General features: G+C 35.3%; 1 protein-coding gene across 9 annotated transcripts in view; it reads right to left on the reverse strand.

Moving 5' to 3' along the window:
* Positions 1-3,155: 3,155 nt before the first annotated feature.
* The window catches only part of CCSER2 (coiled-coil serine rich protein 2), a 241,121-nt gene continuing 221,054 nt past the window's right edge, over positions 3,156-23,222 (reverse strand). For 5 of the 9 annotated variants that reach the window (XM_036883919.2, XM_036883918.2, XM_036883917.2 and 2 more), the window contains one exon: positions 3,156-7,151. In XM_036883919.2, coding sequence (XP_036739814.2) covers positions 6,333-7,151 — 819 coding nt within the window. In that variant the 3' untranslated portion in view covers positions 3,156-6,332. Of the gene's footprint in view, positions 7,152-13,815; positions 13,856-19,927; positions 20,061-23,222 lie in introns of all 9 variants that reach the window. The other 4 variants (XM_036883922.2, XM_036883923.2, XM_036883920.2 and 1 more) reach the window with 4 other exon arrangements.

The raw sequence follows: 23,222 nt of genomic DNA on the forward strand, positions 1-23,222 counted from the left end.
AATCTTGGCTCCCTCAGACCCTAGCTGTGTGCTTGTCTCTGAGCCTCAACATGCTCAATTCTAAAATGGGGATGGCAACGGACCTTCTGCTGTAGAGAAAGACCCAGGCAATCCAAGACTCCAGGGCAGGGCCCACTCTCCCTCTTTCAGCCCCAAGGCGCAAATGAGGGCTGAGCAGGGCCTGACTTTAACATTCATATTTACATTACATTCACATTCATATCCCCTCTCACAAATCAGAAGGGATCAGAGGAGATGGAGGACTCTGGGAACCTCTGGTGCCTGAATGGTGGGAGACGTAACCAAGACTGATCTTGGGAAGCCATGGAGGCAGGAGAGGAGGATGTGACCCAGAAAGTGGCAACAGTGAACTGGGCTGGGGAGGACCACAAGTCAGAGCTTGGGGAAGGAGCCACAGAGGACTGCCTTTGGGATGGCACATAGTAGGGAAAGGGACAGCCTAGGATTCCAGGAGCAGGGCAGATCAGGGATCTATGGAGGCACCACCTTTGACTCATCCCTTTTATATTTACATCACAACTTATCTCTTCCTAGGCTGTGAATTCATTAAGAAATTAGAGTTACTTTTCCCTTAACCTTTATATTATAGTTGAGTGGTTAACACACCAATCTACCATAGAATCCGAGTTTTCTCTCTCCTTCAGCTTTTATGTGTCTAGGAGAGCCTTTAGCCAGATCAATCATCATGTTAATGTCCCCCACATTCAATAATGGTGAATCTGTGCTTTTTACCTCTAAGTAAAAATATAAAAATTTTACTTTGAAAAACATAGAAAAAAAATCCATTCACTTAATTAATCACTTTTAATTGCATCCAGTAAAGCATCAAACACACTTACAGGAGTATGCCAGAAGTTCAATTTTATAGGAAAAACGTGATTAAAGAAATACTATCTTAGTTTTCTTGCCATGTTCTCTAATTTTAAAGTAATATCAAAAGTCTACCCAAAGTGCTCACACAAGTAAAATTCTGACTGGAGTAGCCAGACAAGCCAGCTTCTGACAACTGTGGTACTGCTGCTCAGCATCAGGCAAACTTCTTCCTCCATCCAAGTTTCTTGTGTTCCAACTATAGCTAAAAAAGTCCTCAAATCTAATGCAATGGGATATTATGGGCCCCTCATTATTTCTAAAAGGTAAATCAGTCAAGATATTAGCAATGCTTTAAAAATAAAGGAAAGCCTCAATCTAACTATATTGTTGCCATAATAAGAGATTTTGGAGGGGAGGGGTCAGGGGAAAGGTTGCTTATGTGTCCTCTGGAGAATGCTTGTAGCCTAGTGTGGGTAAAATTGTAATATTTTCAGAATATCTTGCCTGGCTTTAGTACATCTGCGTATCAATAGGCATTCACTGGTGGAAACAAGTAGGCTTTAGTGCATTTGCATCTTTCCTCAGGGGTGGAGAAGTTCACCATATCAATGGGTGATTACCTGGGCAACTGAGGGCTTATCTGTACCTGAGAGGTGAGGGGGAGGCCGGTGTTGTGGCTGCTTGAGCAGGAGAGATGGGCTAGACAGCAGTTCGTTAGCAATAAACAGGTTTTAAACTTTATTTCTCCCTTTGACTGATTTTGGTTTTTAGGCGTATTTTGCCCCAGGATTTCCTTTTCCCGGACTTAGACCTAGGTAAGATGACACGTAGGTCTCTCTGAGATGATGGGTGGGCTTATTGGAAAGCCCAGAAGGGATCAGAGGAGATGGAGGACTCTGGGAACCTCTGGTACCTGAACGGAGGGAGGAGACCGTTCTATCACTAATGAAATTTCCTTCACTCTTTTTCCAGCACTTATGTAACCACTTTGGATTAATAACATACAACTGTATCAACTTTTTATATCCAATAATGACTACTATATATAAATTGGAAAACAAGTTATAAATACCCTATTCATTTGGTTCCTAAAAACCATGTAAAATTTCATTAAACACTCTTATTGCTTCAAGCTGTTTTGTACATGTTTAAAAACAATAAATTGAAATTAGAATTATAATGCTTTCTCCTTTTATGCAGCATTCTAACTCAGAATGCCTATAATTTGTAAGTAAAAATGTTACATTATTTCAACAATTTTCTGAGATATACTTGATTAAAATGGAAATAATTATCAGACCACTTAGTCTGTGAAAACACAATAAACTATTAACTCCTACTTAAATCTTGAAGTGTGATATGTGTAGAGAACGGATTGTGTGAAATGATAGAGCTCAGAAAAAATAATCCACCAGATAACCAGTGTTTTAGATCTTTGTGGGAAAAAAGATATCCAAGAAAAAGTACACTATAAAAGTCAATGTTGAGAAGGACAAGAAAAGTTTTATAATTATGAACTTTATTTTTATTTACTATGCCAACATTTTCAGGGAAGAGACTTTACACCCAGTTTTTATAATTCATTTTACAAGCAAATTCTAATATATAGTATTTACTCTGATCTGGTTTTTCAAATCAATGGGAAAAACAATAGTGCAGGTATTAAAGACTGTGGTGATTTTGTTTTTAGTTAGTAATAACTTAAAGACTAAATTCCTAGGGTCAGTATTAATTTGTTATGGTGATTCTTTACCAAGAAGAAAGTGAGTAGGTTTTCCCCTACAAGGTTAAAACATATGAGGATCTTTAATTAATAGCATAGGTGTAGGTCGGCACCTATCATCATAATCCAAATGTATTTTTTCAAATTGCTGCAGCAGAAATATTGAAGGGAGGTGTGAAAAGAAAATAAGAAAATATAATTCAAGCATCAGAATTAAAAAAAGTAACAAGGCTATCATCTCCAAGGAAAAACATCAGTTATTTGTATTATAACTATAATTCATTCTCAAATTTGTGCATAAGCATGCAAACAAACATCCAACTAATTTATAAGCACGAAAACTATTGTGTAGGTTGGAGAATAAACTGAAACTGTGCTGCAGTCTTACTGATCTTCATTGCAAGCTTATTTGGTGATTCCAAACTACATCCAGTAACCTAGAGACCAGGAAACCACCATGAAAACTCCAATCAGAAATGAAAAGTGCACCTCTTTGTATGTAACACCATCTATGCTACAGGAGTATTTAGAAGTGACAGCTACGGGGGATCATGTTCTCTTTGATGCCAAGTAAAATACTTAAGAGGACAATGAAATATTCAAAGAATTTGGTTCTTTAATGGGAAAAGTGACATGCTGAGGATATAATTCTGGGAAAGGCTGTACTTCAAACAGCAACAATTATAGAGATTCATTTCAACAAAGAAAGCCACACCCAATGAGGCATTTCGATATTTCAGGCACAACTCCAAGCAATTAAGCTCATTTAAAGTGCAAATCTGACATTTTCTTTCATATTCAGAGTTTTACTTGTTACTTAGTAAGTTCCCTAATATCTACATAAATACAATGAACAGTAGTCTATATGCCTGAAAATATTGCACAAATTAAAATGAGACTCCAAAAGAAAAATGCTAGAGGGTCTCAGTTATTGGAATTATTCTAAATGATTTAACCATATAACCCTTTGTTTAATGCCTTAAAATCATCTGTACCTGTACTGATTAACTCCTTAGGCCAAGCTTTCTTAAAGAATTTGATGTGCATCCCATTAAAAGCCAGATGCATAATTCTAAACAGTCTATTATAATTTTCTCTTTTACAAATGTGAAACTTAATAAACCTCCATAAAAGTCTCCTTAGGATTTAGGATTCACACACTGCAACCATCTCACCTGAAATCACAAAAACTAAGGAAAAAAGTGATCTGAGTTTCTGTGGAGGAGGATTTGGCACAGAGCCAATTTACAGAAGCACTAAACAGAGATCAAGCCAAATCTGAGAGAGTGAATCTCAGATTATTCAGGAAAATCACATCCTTACCTCATTGCTGACTTAACATTTACTAAGGAGCAGACTATAGTAATAATAATCTTGCAGTTTTTAAAGAAAACTGCAGGCAATTGCTTTGTTGTTTTGTGCAAGCATCCTAGATTTTTTTTGTTAAATATATTATGCTTCCTAATTATACTGATGAGTCATCCACCAAGATTAAGGCTCAACAAAGGTACAAAGAAGTTGAACTGATGGATTAATATTTCTGCAAATTCATCAGGGAGAAAACATAGAGCAGGAAAAAGATTAAACGAATTGCAAGAGTCAACATTTTTATGTAATAGACAATAACATTTCCCTCAGACTCGGGGTTTAAAAATAAAAATTTAAAATTTTCCCTTTAAGGTAAAGGCCTGACTTGTAAATAATGTTTCATAAGAATCTACACCAACTTCTAAATAAATCAAAACCCAGTAATTCATCAGCATGTTTTACTTTAAGGAAATACAGTGTAATAATATCCCATTTGCAATACATGAGGATCATTTTCTTTCTCCTTCAAAATGAAAGATCACGTGTATCCACTTTTAACTGCAGCCATCCCATCCCTATCCCTGCTTGTTACTATGAACAAGCAAGAGCTTTGCTGAGATATGTCTGATCACTTCATACAAACAGTATCTGTCCTATGTGAAAAACTTTGAACTTGAGTAATTCTCCAGCAGAAGTGCTGTCAAATCTGAGTATGATACTAGGTTTCTGTTGCTCACCTGTCATCAAATCCAGGAATGGTTTGTAGACAGGGAATGGCAAATTCACTTAAATGGTTCTCTTGACAGGTAAGGGGACACTGCAACAGAATAGTAGTAAACATCCCTTTTGAAATTTCCACAAAAGCACTTGCTGTTGTTTCTCTAAAAAGGATCAATTTCACCAAAGTACACTTTTTAAAAAAGAATCCCAAGAAACTGCAGTGGCTAGCTTTTTGGACATAATCCCTTATGATACATTTTTGCTCATATGATCACAACAAAAATTGACAAAATTGACTTTGTAAAACGCTACCTGTCTGAAATACATTAATCCTAATTAAGCAGAAACAGGTGAACAGCCTAAAAATGACATGATTTGGGGGAACAGGAGGAAAATTTGCTGAACCATCTGATGAGTGGCCCCACAGCATGATTAGAGGTTAGAGCCTATGGTCCCTTGGCAGTTCCACAGTTACCTTCCTACAACATTAAAATACGTAAGCATGTTGCTATTTAAATCTCTTTTAATACCTTTTACTAAAACTGAATTTCCCCACTCCAATTCTATTTTTCTTCCCCATCTACTTTTCAAGAATATACCATTCAAGTATATACCAATGTAAAAGGGAAACCTAGAAAAGTCAGAAAAACAAAACTATTATGAATTCCAGATTTCTCAGATAGTCTTACTTAAATCTGTCATTATTCTCAAAATATTTTAACTTGTTTTCCTATAGAAAATAATTTTGAATCCCTATGTATGGGATATTCATATCTCATCAAAGTTTTATGCAAATATTTCAAATCCATTATTCCTGTCTCAGGATATTAGCAGAAAGTCAATAAATATAAATAATACAATAAGACTTCATTTTAAATATATGCTGTGAAACCTTAAAATAGGTATAATGGATCCATAAGCCTATAGGGTTCAAAATTGAATTACCAGCAAAACTCTACCACCAACATATGTTACAAATGAATACATCTTTAGGTACAGGTTTCAAGATGTTATCTCAAGCTTTTCAAATTTTGTCCAGTAGCAAAAACAAACACAAACGGTGTGTGTGTGTGTGTGTGTGTGTGTGTGGAGAACAAGATGCTAAAACAACTTATAATTGGTTTCATATAATGAAACATTTTTAGTCTGGGGGATTTGTCTGATAAATGTTGATGCTGATTCTAACAAGGGAAAATAAAACTTACATAGATTTCCCACTAAAAGCCTGATCTCCTTTATTCATCACAGAGCTTTTGCATAGACCTTTTAAATATACAAATCATTGGCCAGAACTCTGCTTACAGACTACCATCTTCCATTATCGCCACATCTTCAGTTAAAACAGTAACCATACTCACAGGAGAAACAAGAGGAAATGGGTGAGGCTCTGCGACCACAATTAACACAGACCTTAAAAGGACTAATTCAGGAAAGCACGTTTCTAGCCTGCTAAGTGATTATGAATTTTCTGATGTGCAGAGGGATGGATAACATGATGAGAGTCTTTTGCAGGCCTCTGAGATGGATAAGCAAACTTTTGTGTTTACCTGAGACAAATATGCTCAAATGCTAAGCACTTCAACCAGGATACAAAATGGAAGAGCCAAACTAGCAAAAGCTTCCAGCATTTTAATTTTAGGATTTGCAAGCTTTCAATGGAACCTCCATCATGAAAGCAAACTGCACGTAAAGCTATTACATAACATTGTTTTTTAAAAAAGCAAATTGGCAGGTGATGGCTATGTACTTAATGTATTTTTGGTTTAGGAAGACGGGAATATCGATTAGAGGCCAAACAATCTCCAGAATTCAAATTGCCATTCAAATTCTGCATGGTTTCTCTTCTTCTTGTTAATGGTCTTGGGATGCCTGTCTTGGCCTGGAAGTTTTGAGGCTCTGGGTGGGGGCTGCTTATTTGTTTTTGTTTGAAAGAGCCAGAAGGGGGACGGAGCTTAGACCCTTTCAGATTTGGATCATTTGCAAGATTTGTTTGACTAGATGTTGGCTGAAGTTTTGCTGAAGTACATGGTGTGATTATTCGTGACTTCTTACAAGTGGGAGTCCTACTTGGAGATGATTCTGAAACTGAAGGAGGTATCAAAGAATTCGAGATGGAAGGCTTAAAAAGTTGCAAGGACTTGGGTTGAGACGTTTGGTCCTTCAGTGAAGACTGACTTCTTCCAACTCTCTTAGCCTGGTCTACTGTACTTGACTGGGGAAGTATCTGAAGAGAAGTAGGTACAAATTGCAGGTCACTAATTTGATTATTTGCCAAATGATAAGGCTCTTGAGCATTCATGGTCATGTTCAAGTCTGCTTCAGAAGGTGTATTTTCAGCCACATCCTTAGTGAAAGGCGGGCTTGATGAAAAAGGCCGGTCTTCCAGACCACAATTGCTTTCTTGCTGCAAGCCATGTGTAAAGCTTTCATCCAGATGTGCAACACTCTGATGTCTGTCCTGGATTGTGCATTCACTGTGGGCCTCGATATGTTGCGGCTTTATTAGTTTTCCCTGGGTGTGGTCTGTAGGTCTGGGAAGGCTGCTGGAAGGCTGTAGTACTTGAGGCTATTAAAATTAAAAACAACATTAGCAACAATTCATTTTAGAAGTGTCACCCAGAATTAATTTAAGTTCCAATTAGGCTGTCTTGGTAATTATTGTTTTTTAATATGAGAAGCATGTGGGCTTTTTTTTAAATTAAAAAATAAGTTGCAAAATGTTCAAGTGAATTCATGAGGAACATGAAAGTGATAATGCAAAAAAAAAATGATACAGGCAATAAACACTAAACAAGATCCAAAGTCAAACAGGAAAAGAAAAATCTTAAAGTACTGATATATTGTAGAAAAAAGATTCCTGCCTTAGTTAATTCATTAAGTATTTAAAACCTTGTATATAGAGAGCTTGAAAAAAATGGTATCTATGGCACTTTGGTTTAACCTGTAAAAAGCATTCAGATAGTAATTGTGACCTTCAAAATATTACCCATCTTAAAGTTTATTTTTTTAATAGAAAACTATATACCACTTTATCATACCTGATCAGAGAAAGCATTAATTTGAGTGTCAGGGAGTTATATCTCTATCGAGAATTAAAACTGTTATCAGTTAAACAAGATTTAGAATGATTTTATTCTCAATTAATGTAAAATTCTAATTACTTAAATAAAAATAGGTTGATATACTCAGCTAATGCTAATCTACCTTTAAAATCCTTGTTGAAAAGTTTTAGAACAACATGTTTTCACAGCTTGTTCTGCTTAACTGCCATATAAGGGATCAACTAAAGTTCTGTTATGGCTGGTACGTATAAAACAGTTATTTACCCTGCCCCAAGAGTGAGTACCCATTCAACAAAATTAAAAATAAATTGCTTTCTGAATGATGGTTGAGAGTAAAACAAATTCGAAATTGCTCGTAATTTAAACTCTAGCTCAGAGGCCTATAATAGCAAAGTTCTTAAGGCCAATGTGCTTCACAAACACTCTCTGGAGCTCTGTGTTTACATTCTATATAAATCAGAGGAAACATGGAACTTTTATTCCTTTGGGCATTCAGTAAAGAAATATGAATTTCAGTTATCCTTTAATGGCCCAAATAAAGCATATGGGGCAGAGCCTATTGGTCATGTCCTGACACTGGGGTGGTTCCTATAAATGTATTCACACACACACGCCACACCCCCCACATAGTTTTTCTTAACGTGAGCTAAAAATGTCAAAACATTTGGCAAAGTGCTTTGAAACATGAACATCAAAGGACCATTTTTTTACTGAGAACTTTTTTTTTTACAATGCTAACCCGCAAACAAACCTACACAGGAGCTCTAATCCCTCCAAAAGAAGGGATGAATCTATTTATATTGCACCATGTGTGTTTTGCCACTTTTTTCACCTCCTCGACCAGCACTGGATGACGGGTGCCAGGTCAGCAGTCAGGGATTAGATTATGGCAGGGTTACAGTGAATGAGAACAAAATTCACTGACTCATGGAGGGATGGTTGGCCATGACAGTATGAGGCTGACTTGTGATTGAAAAATATAATAAAATGAAGACAATGACTGCTCAAAATTAATCCATACAGGATATGCTAAACTGTTATTTTAGAATGTTTAAAACAAATAAGCCATCTCAGTTGTTGCTTGAAGCTAAATGTCTTAGACTTTAAAGTTATTGGGCATTTTCAAAATATATCACCATAGAGATGAATAAACTCTCCTTCAAAGAAGGACACTAAAATCACCACGTAATGAATTCAAGACTCTCCCTTAAGTTCCCCAAAAAAATGCCATGCCAAAGTGATCATACACTTTAGATAGATTAGTAAAAATACAGAGCTGGTTCACATTAAGCAAACCAGAATCTACCAAAGGAAAAAAAGCAACCATGGAGGAGACAGTGTCAAATGGCTGACTGAATGAGATTTGTTTCCCTTTTCACCTCTTTATTTTCAAAAACAATATTCTAGTCTTGAGTTAAAAATCTTAAAGCAACTCAAGACCTATTAAAATATCAGTGACAATTTCATATTAAAAAAAGGCCTTACGGACAAGTAGTGATTCTATAGCATCTTACTATGCTAATGGACAGTGACTGTAATGGGGTGTGTAGTGGGGACTTGATAATGGGGGGAGTCTAGTAACCATAATGTTGCTCATGGAATTGTACATTAATGACACCAAAATTTTAAAAAAGGGCCTTATTATAATGTCTTCTTGGTAAGAAAAAAAGGTATAAACATGTGCTATCAGCTCAAAGCATAAAAATCAGTGACTTTCTAATTAAGATAAAGTCACAAACTAATTATTAAGATAACCAAACGTCCAGAAAAGGGGCACTGTAAACAGCAGACAAATTATCCATTTGCATGGTTCTGATTATTGCAGAACACAGGGAATAAGTTCCAAGACCCCCAGTGGATGCCTGAAACTAGAGACGGTACTGAATCCTGTGTATACTATGCTTTTTATTATACAAACACACTTATGATAAAGTTCAATTTATAAATTAGGCACAGCAAGAGATTAACAATAATAAAATAGAAGAACTATAACAATATACTGTAATAAAGGTTATGTGAATGTGATCTCTCAAAATCTTACTGTACTGTACTCATCCTCCTTGTGATGATGTGAGGTAATGTCTACATGATGACATGAAGCGGGGTGAATTGTGATATAGCATTAGGCTAGTACCAGCCTTCTGACGACAGATCAGGAAGCTCACTGCTTCCAGATTGTGGTTGACTGCAGTGAAGTGAAACTGCAGATAAGGGGGTACACAACCATACTTGTATTACCCAACTGACCACTGCTTATCAGAGAGCTAAATGCAAATATAGCAGACATTCAGAAAGATGTGCTCCTTGTATTAAATGCTATAAAGCTACATATCAAATATTATAGAATCGGAAATAATCAGGCTATTAAGAACAAAATGTTGAGTTTTAACTAAACTAGACTGAACAATTAAAAATGTCTAAATTACCACTTAATTACATTAAATCAGTGGTTCCTAGATGCTGAATAATGTTGATTTTACATTTTTATTAGAAGTTTATTTTAAAACAAGTTTGGTAGTCAATTCTAATACCGTAAGGAAAAAGTCTCTGGAACAAGCTTAAGAAATGACTATAGCAAGGACCAAGGAAATGACTTGCTCCTGATATACAGAAGATTGTCTAAAACTGGTTCCCCACTAAGTACTGGATTATCATTAATTAACTGCTGCAAGCTGAACAACAAGCTGCCTGTTAACCTCTAACAAGCAAAGCAGAGATGTGCTGCCATAGGTCACTGCTTGTTGTTTAATTTCCCCAAATTCTGAACACTCAACTGGATTAATATAAAGGCAAAATGTTAATAATTCATCTAGCCCGCATTCATTATTGCTTCTATAATCTCAGACATCTTTAGAATAAATTCTATAAAGAAAAACCCCATGTTTTCATGGACATTTAAGACCAACAGAAAGGAACATCAAAGACCATTTATTTTTTAAATGTCTACAATGTATCATGCATTGTAGGTGTAGGAAAATATGGAGCTGAACACAATGCTGTTCTTGTGGATGAGAGACCTAGGAAGAGAGACAGTCAGGTAAACAAACGATAAGATCATGTCTCAAGCATAACATATGGGAACAAAAAGAAAAAATATGCCTAATTGGAGAAGTCACGGAAGGCATCCAGAGAATCACAAACATCTGAACTGAGTTTTAAGATAAGCAGGAGTTTGTCAAGTAGACAAGAAGGGAAGAGCATTCAGGGTAGAGGGCCAGTGGATATTAAAGAAAGAGGCAAAAAAAGAACATGGTGTGTTCCAATAACTTCAAATTGTTAGATTAAATTTGGAGAGCACAATGATGGTGGGAAAGTGAAGACAAGGGCCAGCTCACGAAGAAATGCATGTCAGGCTAAACAGTTCTGACTTTGTGCAATTGATTACAGCAGACATGATACATTTTAAGCAGAGGAATCATAAGAGCCAACATGTATTTTAGAATGTCACTCTGGTGGAATCAGTGAAGAACATAATTGAAGGCGATGAAATTCTAAAAACAGCCAGGTAAATAGGCTATTGCTAACAGCCCTGGTGATGTGAATTATAAGGGTCTAAAATTAGGATACTGAAAGAAAAAAACAGGAAAGGATTGAAAGAGATTTTGAAGGTGGGACAGGAAGTGCCTGAGGAATTTAAGATGAGGTTCAGGTTTCTTGTTCAAGATGCATAATGAAGTATCTACCCTTTATCAAAAATAGGCCTCCCTGGAAGGTGTCCACCAGTCCATTCATTTCATAGCCTCAGAGGGCAAAAGGAATTCCCCACTACTGAGCGACTTCAGGAAACTCCCTGTAGTCACATGTAAGTAAGTAGAGCTTCATTACTCCATCCTTGTAACTTGTAGAAGGGTTGGTTACTGAAGCTTCAAAGAGCTAAGTACTTCAAACTGGACTCGGCGACTTTGAAGTGTTACTTTAGTTAGATACATACACTTTAGCATGAAGTCAGACGCAATAATTACAGGCATCAAGCTCAAGACTGCCAGCAACAAGCACTGCTGGGTAATTGTCCAAGGGATTGGGAGGCATCTTTAATGACAATCTTCAATGTCTCTTTTGGACTGCTTACTAAGATAACCAGAGACTATGAGCTCTTTACAGGCATGTACCATGCCTTATTAATATTTTGCTGTTGTTGAAGTTGTATTTGGCACACAGAGTCATTACATTAAATATATATTTGCAAGATAAATAAATGAATATTAGTGATACACTCTAGAATTGCTTCTTTGGTAATAAATATCAGAACGATACTTGCCTAATACATCAATGAAACAGCACTAATAATCAAAAACAAGTTTAAAGAAAACACTGAGGAAAAAGAAACCTTAGAAAAAAATGTTTTCTCTAAATAAGCTTGGAGTTAGTTTAATGATTCATGTTTAAAAGATTAGCAAGCAAGATTAAATACATACTAATTCGAATGCAGCATCTCCCAAAATGACCTACTAGCTAAGCCATGAGTGTTTCTGAAGATTAGACATTCTGGATGAAATGAGTTAGGGAAACTGTCTAACAAGCATCCAGCTATTTTCCATTTCTAATTATGGCAATTAAATATGATTATACATGCAAAAAAACACTTGGCAGAGGACCTCCTAGCACATCAAAGATACTCAAAAAATGCCACCTAAGATTATTAAAATGTATAAGAATGATTAATTTGAGCCATGGCCCTTTTGTAACTGAGTCTTGAAAAAGGCAAGTTCCATAGCAGTATAATCATCATCATCATCTAGTTACTATTGAATAAGAAGTTTCTAGGCTTCAAATACATATTTCAATAATGCCAGTCATATCTAAGTGTTTTAAATCCATAGCAGGCCTATCTGATATAACACAGTTTATATAATCATATAAACATGTATAAGTCTCCTTAAATACCTTCCTGGAGATAAACCAGAGCTAGGACATGAAAAGCACTTTAAAGTTTAGAAATAATTTACATATGGTTATATAGAGTTGCTGATACAACAGAGTACTGAATCGCTTAGCTTTTGGAGTCAGACTGATCTGGGTTTGAGTCCTGACTACTGCTTACTATCAGTGAAATATTGGGTAAATTTTCTTACTACTCTGATATGCAATTTTATAATTTATAAAGTTAGGATAATAACAGTATACCTCATTATTGTGAATAATAAGTGATAATGTGCAAAGTGCTTAGTAAAATGCCTAATTATTTGAGGAATTACAAATTCCTCATTATAAATATTTGAGGAATATTATACTCTGGGTTACCCTTCTTTCCAAGGATAGATAGCAAACTCTAAGTTTGCTTGTATGATCCTTAATTACCACAAGATGCTAAGAGGAAGGTACTGCCTTCTTCTGTAAATGAATAAACTGTGCTCACAAGAAGTTAAGTTAATGTCCAATCACACACTATACCAAATGGCAAAACCAGAATTTAAACCAACAGAGAATTCAAATTTCAACACTAAAACATTATTATTATGTGCTATTTGGGTAATTACAATGAGTTCCCAGACTTTCAGAATCTGTAATACGGAAGGACGACTATTTTAAAAACTCAATAGGCAGATTCAATGCCCACATTTAGGTACTAATTTTCCTGGATAATGCCGTTTCTTAGCTGATCTATCCTATGCAGGATAACTCTCAGACACCAAACTTAAGCCACATTGTGGAAAAAGTATTTCTGGGAAAAAGTGGTTCCAAGTGACCTACTGGAGATAATTCATTGAGCACAAGAAATGTCAAATTAGGACTCATCACTGAGAAAAACTATGCACCTTTACTCTTTCATATCACCTCAGATTTCTAGCATGAGCATAAGAAAAAATTTCATTATCAGTTTCGGTAAACATTTTTGTTTTAGAGTCACCAACAATAAAATGGCAGCTAGAAATATCAAGTCCTGATGCAGAAAAATATGTCAAACTGTGTATGATAGAAAGCAGAAAATGCTCTAGTACGCTTATTGCATAACAGATATAGGAATTACCTCAAATTATTTTCTTGGTACATACAAGTTTATTATTAAATACATTTTAAAGTCTAAAAGAAGATGGAAATGGAGCCATCTGTGACATGCCTGTAATTTCATGCAGGCTCTGACATGCATCATGCAAACTGGAAAAAAAACAAAAACAAAAAAATGGTTATGAGGAAGGTGGTAGGAAAAAATCTGAAATTGTACTGTACCATGCTTTGTCAGAGAAGTAATGGACTAACTTCTCAACTCCTTGCCAATGGCATAATGGGAAAGCAGAGACAAGATAAAGACAGGACAATGGTGTCAGAGACCACACATAACACCAAGGAATTGCCATGACTGGGTGTAGTAGCCAACACTATTTGCTATGCTTCTGTTGTGTTTTTCTAGGCATTATTATTTTATTTAATATATTTGTGTAAAATAAAACAAATTTTAATAGATTTAAACTTTCTTATTGACATGGTTTCCTAGTTAGTATAAATTTTATATCCATACATATAACAGTGTATGTAAAACTTCTCACACTTAAAAGGAATCAAAGAATCTTACCAAATAAAATACTGAAAGGAATTTTGACACAATTTAATAATCATACCTCAAAGATCTAGAAAAGCTTAGCCACATGTAATCCCTCATGAAAGTAGAAATTAATTTTTTAAATAATTTCAGAGTCCTGTACATTTTAAACTAAATACAACTCAATATTTGTTAGTTTACTTTTATTACTGCTGCTGCATTAAAGACCAACAGAAGTACAATTTGATCTTCATGTATGTCCTAAATGTGTTCTAAGTTATAAGCAAGGCTCCAGGTCACTTAGATAAGTAAGACATGACTGGGTTCCTAGCATAACTAGATTCAAAGAATTGTACTCTATAATTCACATGAATTCAATTACTGTTTCCAAGATTTGTTGGGACCCAGGAATGCTCCTATTCCTCTAGATTTCAGAGAAGTTAGAGAAGATACCTGACTGAGAAATATAAATTATATATAAACAAATTCTAAAATAAAGAGTTCAACAGCTTTTCTAAGTGGATCAGTTAAATGCTTTTTAAGAACTATCAAACAGACTAATAGTGCCTTAAGTAATGAAGCATTTACTATAGTCACAGTAAGTGTGAGATGCTTAATTTTCATGGGTTTTTATCTATGAGAAAGAATTCATTACCATTTACCTCTGGGATGCACAGTAGTTCAGAAAACAAAATTAAATAGCATCATAATAGTGTAATTCCAGTGGTGTGACCAATATGCACGGTGTATTTATCCAGAATAGGATACTACAGGCACTATGGTACAACAAACTTGGCTAACAACACAACCCCACAATCTGTTGTTACAATAAGTCTTACACAGGAAACAGTAATTGCTGGGTTTCTCATAATTGCAAGGTGTTGAGAGAGAAACTAACCCACGCCTAGGTTTATGAGATGGCTGTCTGGACCATAAGTTTGATGCACATTTCTTGTCAATTAACCAATGACTATACTAAACAGCATTTTAAATTAGCTGCAAAAAAATGTGCCATATTCCATTTTCACCACACTTCAAATAGCTTACTGTAAAGTAGAATTGTTCCATTTTTACTGTTGCTTTACTTTCCATTTCACTGAAAAATATTTTATTTTTGTGAAAAGTCACTCCCATAGCTAATTTTGCATTAAAGCACTAAAGCTGATGCTATCCCTACATATAAAATTGATGTCAGTCACATGGTAAAGCCAATCATATTGAGCCATGTTAATGTATATCTCATAAGCACATCTGACAGTTCAACAATACACAACAAGCATCTCTAGAAGGTACACACCTTTGGATTTAAAGTAACATCCTTTTAGGAATCTATCTATGTAAAGAGAGATACTGACACTGATCCACAAAGAATAATAAATTGAATTCCAATAGAATCTATTAACAGGGAAAAATAGAAACAACACCAATGCCAACAATAGGAAAAGATTATGCAGAGTATATCCACATAATAATATATTAGCATGCAGCCATTAACATGTTTAAGAAATATTTACTAAATGAAAAATGTTCATGTATGTGAAATAAATGTTCACTATGTGAAAAAGGCAAAACAAAAAATTGAGATAAACATATGAATGTCATATATCCTAAGAAAAAGTAATATTTCATTAATCTTTTATCTGAATTTGTGTTGGGTTGTAAATACAGTTTCATTCACTAAATACACATTGGGTTGTGATATAAGATGAATTTATAAGTGTCACTTGTCAAAAAGGTTTATGAAACTCCCCTGAAGGTTAAAAGAGGAGGAGGAGAGCTTATGACAATACAATTGTCGTCCTTAATTTAATTCTGGTGAATATACATTAGTTATTATTGGAATATAAATTTAGAAATCAGGCAACACTACATCAAGAAACTGCAAGATTATTAAAACATATGTAGATGCATTTACGGTATTTTGTTGTTTAAAAAGTTTTTTCCTTTCCATCTAAGTTATTGAACATGTAAAGGTAGTTAAGATTTCTAAATTATTCCAAGCAATGTGTTAAACAGAAAAATTTAAAGGTCTTTTTAGGCATAATAAATGTGTATTATTTCAAAATACACTTTTTGAAAAGTCAAGTATTCCTAAACGCATATCCCCTGGTAAGAAAGGCTATTTCAGATTACCATTAAGGTTATTTCCTTGTCAAAGCAATTACTTTTATTAGATTTTCCTACTATGAGGTAGGTTATTTATCATTTCTAATTTTACACAGTTAGAAATTAGAAAGACTAAACCAATGCAAGTTAATTTAGACAGGCTGGAAGGTTTTGACAATAGAAGATCTCTATACATCTCTATACATCTGTAGGTATTTTCTGCTAACCCAGAGAAAAATCTACTTTGAAACTGGAAGATAAGCATCTTCAAGTTGAGACTAATAATATACTTGAGGAAAAAAAAAACCTGAGGGGAAAAAAAAAATACTTAGAGACTTTAAAGATTTTCCTTTTACCTCCATTCATCTAGAGTTATTCTTAAATTCAGCAAGAATATCTTTGGCTAGAGTGGGCTTCTGGAGTGACCAGGGCTAAATATATACCATAAACATTAATATATACCACATATATATGGTATAAATATATACCATAAACATTATTTCACTCTCTCCATATCCAGACAATCTCTTTACAGTGGAAAGTCTACTACTCTTATGAATTAAAAAAAAAGCAACCCCAAACCAAAACCATATTGCCCTTACTGAAGAATAACAGTTAAGCCTACCTGGCTTGTGCACTTAGAAGAAAAGGCAGTAGTTCACTTAAGGGTATCAAAAAGAACTTATTAATGAAACACATTATAATGAAGAACTCTCTTGACTATCTACCATCACATACAGAATTAACCTCTCTGAAAATCAGCACTAAGAATCACATATTGATTAAAGTGGCAACAAATATTATTTCACTGTGTAAATGTAAAAAATGTAAAAAATCATTATTATAATAAACTGCTTTATATTTTATTAAATTAATTATTACAGTACACTGCTTCAGTTCTTCTCAGGATAAATGAAAAATAATGTAGTAATTTAGAACATATTTCTCCTTACAGAAGCCTTTCAAGCTCAGTAAGAATTATCAAGAAGTTACGAACAAGTCCTCTAGTTACCACCTTTCACAAACAGGATCCTACAAGTCTCCGTGATCAAGTACCAGGGCCAGTTCTCCTAGCTGTGAGGACTTACCCAGGAAAAGACTCCAATGTATTTATCTTCTAGGTGGCTAACACACCCAAACTTGCAGAACAAAACCTTTCTTCTTGCTAACTGGGAGATGCCGAGTAAGGTTTGATCTACAAAAGCCTGAGAGAGAGAGAGATCTTGATAGTACTGCTGCAGGACAGTGTTGCTTCTTAGTTGGAAAAAAAGATAGCTATGAACTTGAAGAAAAGACGAAGAAGCATTTGAAAATGGTGGGCCAATGACTCAAGAGAGGGACAAGAAAATTCTAAAGCTATATGAACAAGAAAGTGAGAAATATACTTTAAAAATAAACATGAAATTATATTTGCAATATGGACTTCAATTCCATAATACATATTACAGCTAGCTGAGGAGGACAATTAGGGAGAAGAATGGTGGAACAAGGATAGAGACTAAAACGGGGAAATAAATTCAAGGTAGGAGTATTAATCTGAGGTATTCTGTCAAATCATGCTGTTTATTGGCTACAAGCCTAAAAATACATTGTCGTTTTGGGGAAGGAAAGGATTCGGCTCCGTGTCGCAGGGAAGTCGGATACAGTGAGATGGCAGACCAAAGTCAAGAAAGCAAAATAAGTTTTAATACACTTTGCATAGAGTAGCAGAGCGGGCCTGCCTCAGATAAAACAGGCAGGCGTGGATACTCATTCTGAGGCTTCTTTTATGTGGTTTTTGTAAGATAAATTCTAGCCGGAATAAGCAGGCATAGAGAGGCAACAAAGGGCCAGGTAATTTATTTAAATACCCCCGGGTAATGTTCTCGCCGGCCTGGGTACTACCAGCCGGAGAAGTCACACCCGGTTAGGGAGGTGGGGCGCTTTTAAGGGATTAGGAGGGGGAGGAGTGGGCAAACTATCTTAGGGGGGTGTTGAGAGGTATGATTGGCTAAAGGTGACATAATAGTTAACTAGAAACTTTTTTCCTTCCAAGAAGGAGGAGGCTGACATCCGGGTCTTGTCAGGATGGAATTCAGGAAGAGCTGTCCCTTTTCCATATACGGCACGGACTTTGGGGTCTGGTCTGTTCTCCCCCTCTGGCATCTCTCTGTTCTGTTTGCATGTCCTTGCTTTTCCTTTCTCCAGCCTAACAGTTTTGGCAGGGCAGAGGTCCTTGATTGACAACTGTCAGATCTCTAGGCTTGTTCTGATGAAATGAGGACGGGGTTGTGCTGTGCTGTGCTTCTAATGTTTCTTATCTGGGGGGACCCTGGACATTTTCTGAGTCACTCTTGGACCCTGTGGCTTCATTTCTGATTAACTCTGAGTCATTTCTGGCTTTCTGGTTCTAATTGGTCAACTCCCTCAGTCATCTTTGGGGTGCCCCTTCTCCTTTTCATCTCGCTCATTTCTGTCTTTCTGCCTAACAATTTGTTATAGCTTCCTTTGATATACCAGATTAATTCACTTGTAATTTTAATGCAATTCCTTATGTGCTAGGAATCTTTCAGTAGAGGAAAAAACAAAGCAATTTACTTGGAGGCAAGAGAAGTAAAAAGCAGGGTTCCAAAGGCGATAGGAGATTGAAAGGAGGAGTAGAGAGAGAGAAATTCTCATTGTTTCCATCAAACAAATTAATTTGTTACTAAATAACTTGATGCAAAAGCCTACACAAACTGTATTTTTCTTAAAGACAAAAAAGGAGAGGTGTAATAGCCAAAAAATAAACTTCAAATCTTGTCTCAAATTCATATTGATATCTCATAATTTTGCCTAATTCAGTAGATATGTTTTTTTGTTTGAGCAAATCATGTTTCTTAATTTTAATTGTTTAGAGTTCCTCCCTTTTAGACCTTTGATACTTCACACAAATAAGGCAATTTATGGAAAACTTCATATGAATCACAAATCAGTATAAATTCTTGAAGAAGGCATAAAAGTGATTTCAACTGACAATTATTTTTAACTCTTTTTCATCAATATTAGCTTTTTTGGGGTGACTTTTCAGAAAAGATAAAATACAACCAACTTACCAGGTATAATTAAGTACATAATATAAAATAATAAACACTGTTTTAGAAAGTAGATTTAACGTAAATGAAAAAAATTCAAAGTCAACAATTACTAAATCATTAGAAATGTTAGTAAACCATGCATTCAAGAGCCATTTCTTCTGTACTGCAAAGCAGCTGATAAATTACAAAGACATATTAGTGGTTAAAAGAACTTCCCTGAAAATGATTAAAAAGTCTTTTGATTAGGACATATTTAAAGAAATGTGCAATGGTCTAGTAAGCCTGCTCCCTAAACAGTATGCATCTGTCCATTATATTACTACACCGAATGTGTATATTTTTAATGTAACCAGATAAAAAACTTTTTATTCACATATCTCAGTCATAAATAAATGCATTGAAGACAGATGCACCGTAGGTAGGTCTAGGGTCACTGACAATAGGTTTAAATAACATTAGAATGAAATTAACTTCAAATAGCTTTCCTAAGGCTCTAAAGAGATGTCTATTCACATGCAGTCAAAGAAGTGTTAATTAAGAGAGGAGCGTCCAGAGAGTGCTGGTTTAGCACATGCCTGCAGGTCACTCTGGATGTGGGAGAAGGTGTTGGGAAGGGAGAGGTCATGCAGAAGGGAAATACCATGAATGGGAAGCCAGAGCAGGATAGGAGTGAGAGACACAGACTCACTCTGTCTGCGGTGCGGCGGAACAGTCCGTGGGATCCCCTGGAAGGAGCCCTGCCAAGAAGAGAAGGAGGGAGCAGAATACCCACCCTGTGCAGAGAGAGACGGGGCAGGGAGGTATAGTAAAAAAGGGAACCGACAAATAGAGAAACCAAAGTCATACTTCAAAAAAATATATCAATAGTAGTGTTAAAGAGAAGACAGATTTCATTTATTTTAAATACAAGCAGTTCAAATTACTAAAAATACATCATAATACAAACCTAGTTATTTTTTATGTATTATAAGAAAAAAAATTTTCCTCTAATATTTATACTTAATACACAAGAAATAATACATTCTTTCTGGTATACATTGCATTTATCATCAAATATCACTTTTTAAGGTAGCAGCTTCCAGTCTTTTGCAAAAAATGAAAGCATTTTAAAGGGGAAATAGACATTAAGTGTTACACACACAGAACCTGATCAATTATAAATTAGGCCATCAAAAAATGATCATACAAAAAATGTTTATTTCTTTTTAAATCACAGGTTTTCAAAGGATTAGCAGGTAAAATAAAGATTATTAGCTGAAGATAAAACCAACAGCATTAAAAAGACTTAGGATGTTGTGAGTTCCGTATCAAGAATATGACATATAGGCCATGGTTTATATGTGTATGCTTTTTAATATGAATAATTTGTGGTTTCTTAGCTTTCCATACTTTAATCACAGAATGGCAGAAATGGAATATACCTGAAATGTCATTTACTTTCATTTTCTCACTTTCCAGATATAACTGGCTGGGTCTTCAAGAAAGTATTAGTTTAATGTCTAACAAACAGAAACAGATTGACTATCATGTCTCTTTCCTAACCTCAACAACTGAAATATACCCACAAATAAAATTACTGAAACACTAACGATATCATCAAGGAGAACTAGCTTGCAAATCATCATCACACCCAGTTTGCAAAGGGAAGCATGCATAGTTTTCAGAACAATTATCTGACATAGAAATGATTAAAAGATTACTAATATAGTTTATTGGTGTTAACAGATTTCATAAACACTGGTCCAAAAAACAATTTTTTCCACCTCTGTATCAACATTTCTTCTTGGCTCAGTTCAGTATAATCAGAAATTTATTTAAAAGAAATCCTATATCACTTACTATAAAACAAAAACAAAAAAAGATCCATTTTCTATGTTTATGAAGGGGAAAAAACAGCTCTAAGAAACTAAACAGAATAAAGATCCTGCCTTTTCCAACTATTACATATACTTTATCCTTTAATTTAGCCATAGATGTTTATGAATACAGCTTAGAAAATACTTAATAGGCTGATCCCAAAGGGTTTTCCAGTTATAACCTGATACAACTCTATTTTACCATTTCAGAAATGTTTTGGTTCAAATGCTTTACAAAAAACAAATCCTCAACCAAGAAAGGGTACACTTCTATCTACTGCTCTGGGTAAAGAAATCTTCAAATGGGGATTCTGTACCCAGGGTAAACCACAGCAGACAGATACTCCTCAATGAAATGTTTCTCTGTAGGTTTGTGGAAATCGTACTGATTGGAATTCAAGGGAATTGTATTTTTCCTTGGATTTTCCATAAACCCCATAACTGAGAAAGTCATTGATCTCTGAGTCTGTTTCCTCATTTGTAAGATGCAGGGCTGGAATGTGCTATAGATTGAACATTGTGTCCACACACAATTTCAAATGTTGAAACTTATTCTCCCAGTGTGATAGTATTTAGAGATGGGGCCTCTGGGAGGTGATTAGGTTTTGAGGGTAGAGTCCCCATGAGGGATAGTAATGTAATGCCCTTGTAAGAGAGACGCCTCCCAGAGATTCCTCTTTGCTCCTTCCACCATGTAAGGAGACAGTGAGAAGATGGCTGTCTATGAACTAAGAAGCAGCTCCCCACAAGACATGGAATCTGCGGGTGCCTTGATTCGACCTCCCAGCCTCCAGAACTGTGAGAAAAAAATACACCAAATTTCTCACTTTAGTTCTTAAAATTCAGATACTCACATGCATGTCTTATTCCCATTTCATAGTCATTATTGTTTTTAATTTTACAACTCCATTTATATGGCATTTAAAACAATCTGTATTAAATTATTTCTTATGATAAATCATTAGTTCTTGAAATAATTTAAGTGTAAGTGTATGTCACAATACCTAGAACTTGGCAGGAGTTTTAAAAGGTATTAAATGTCTCACTTTCTCTGACTAACAGTCCCCAGCACACAGCAGATTCTAAAAACTGAATTAAATCAAGTTACTGTGTTCCTAAGAATCTTAAAAAACAAAAGCAATGATACCCATCTTTGCTTTCCCCAAACCAACAAATCACATCCTCTGGGATGGGTCTGAGCATGAGAAGGAAAGAGAAACAACCTTGTGAAATAAGTACATACACGACTCTCCTGGCTACAGCCAAGGGACAGCCACTTATTAAGCAAACTGAACAGTTGCCATTTGAGTTTGTGCCTAAAAAGGCAAAGAATGTTACTCGCTTTTATTTCTGCCAGTTGAAACGTCTCCTTCCACTTACCTACCACCATCTGTCAAAATCCTATCCAGCCTTCCTAGGCTACTTCAAACCATCTCCTACAAGTTTTTTCTGATCCTGCCTAAGTTAATTATGATCACTTTTGTTTGTAAACATCTACATCTTTTGGTGGATAATTTGAGAATTTTTCTTCTTCTTCTCATTGCATTGGCTTTAATATTTTTCTTAGTCTCCTATCAAAGAAAAGAACCTGAAAATAATAAATTTCTTACTTTTTTTCGGTATCAACTATAGCTCAAGTGACTTTCACAAAGTAGAAACAATGTACTATGATTAAAATTTTAAAGAAGAGGGACTTCTAGGTCCAGCACAAGATGGAATAGATATAATTCTCCCTTTTCCTCCTATAAAATACAGTTAAAAACCCTGGACATTATATATAATACAAATATATAACCTTGAAGGATACAGCAAAGAAGCAGACCAGCTAGGGACCTTACAATCTGAGGGAAAATGTGATAGAGAATTGCCTAATGTATCCCAGAGTTCATAATGGAGAAGCCAGTACCCAGAAATGTCAATGGACAAAGACAAAAACAAAAACAAAAACAAAAAAGAGTCTCAAATAAACCTGTACCTGCCAAAGGACCAAGAAAGAAGTAGCACAGGAATACACAAAACTTGTACACAATAACTTGGTAAATGCCATGGGAAACACTGCAGCCTCAGCACCATTCCCAT

Source organism: Manis pentadactyla, chromosome 8, assembly GCF_030020395.1.
Source record: "Manis pentadactyla isolate mManPen7 chromosome 8, mManPen7.hap1, whole genome shotgun sequence".
NCBI lineage: Eukaryota > Metazoa > Chordata > Mammalia > Pholidota > Manidae > Manis > Manis pentadactyla.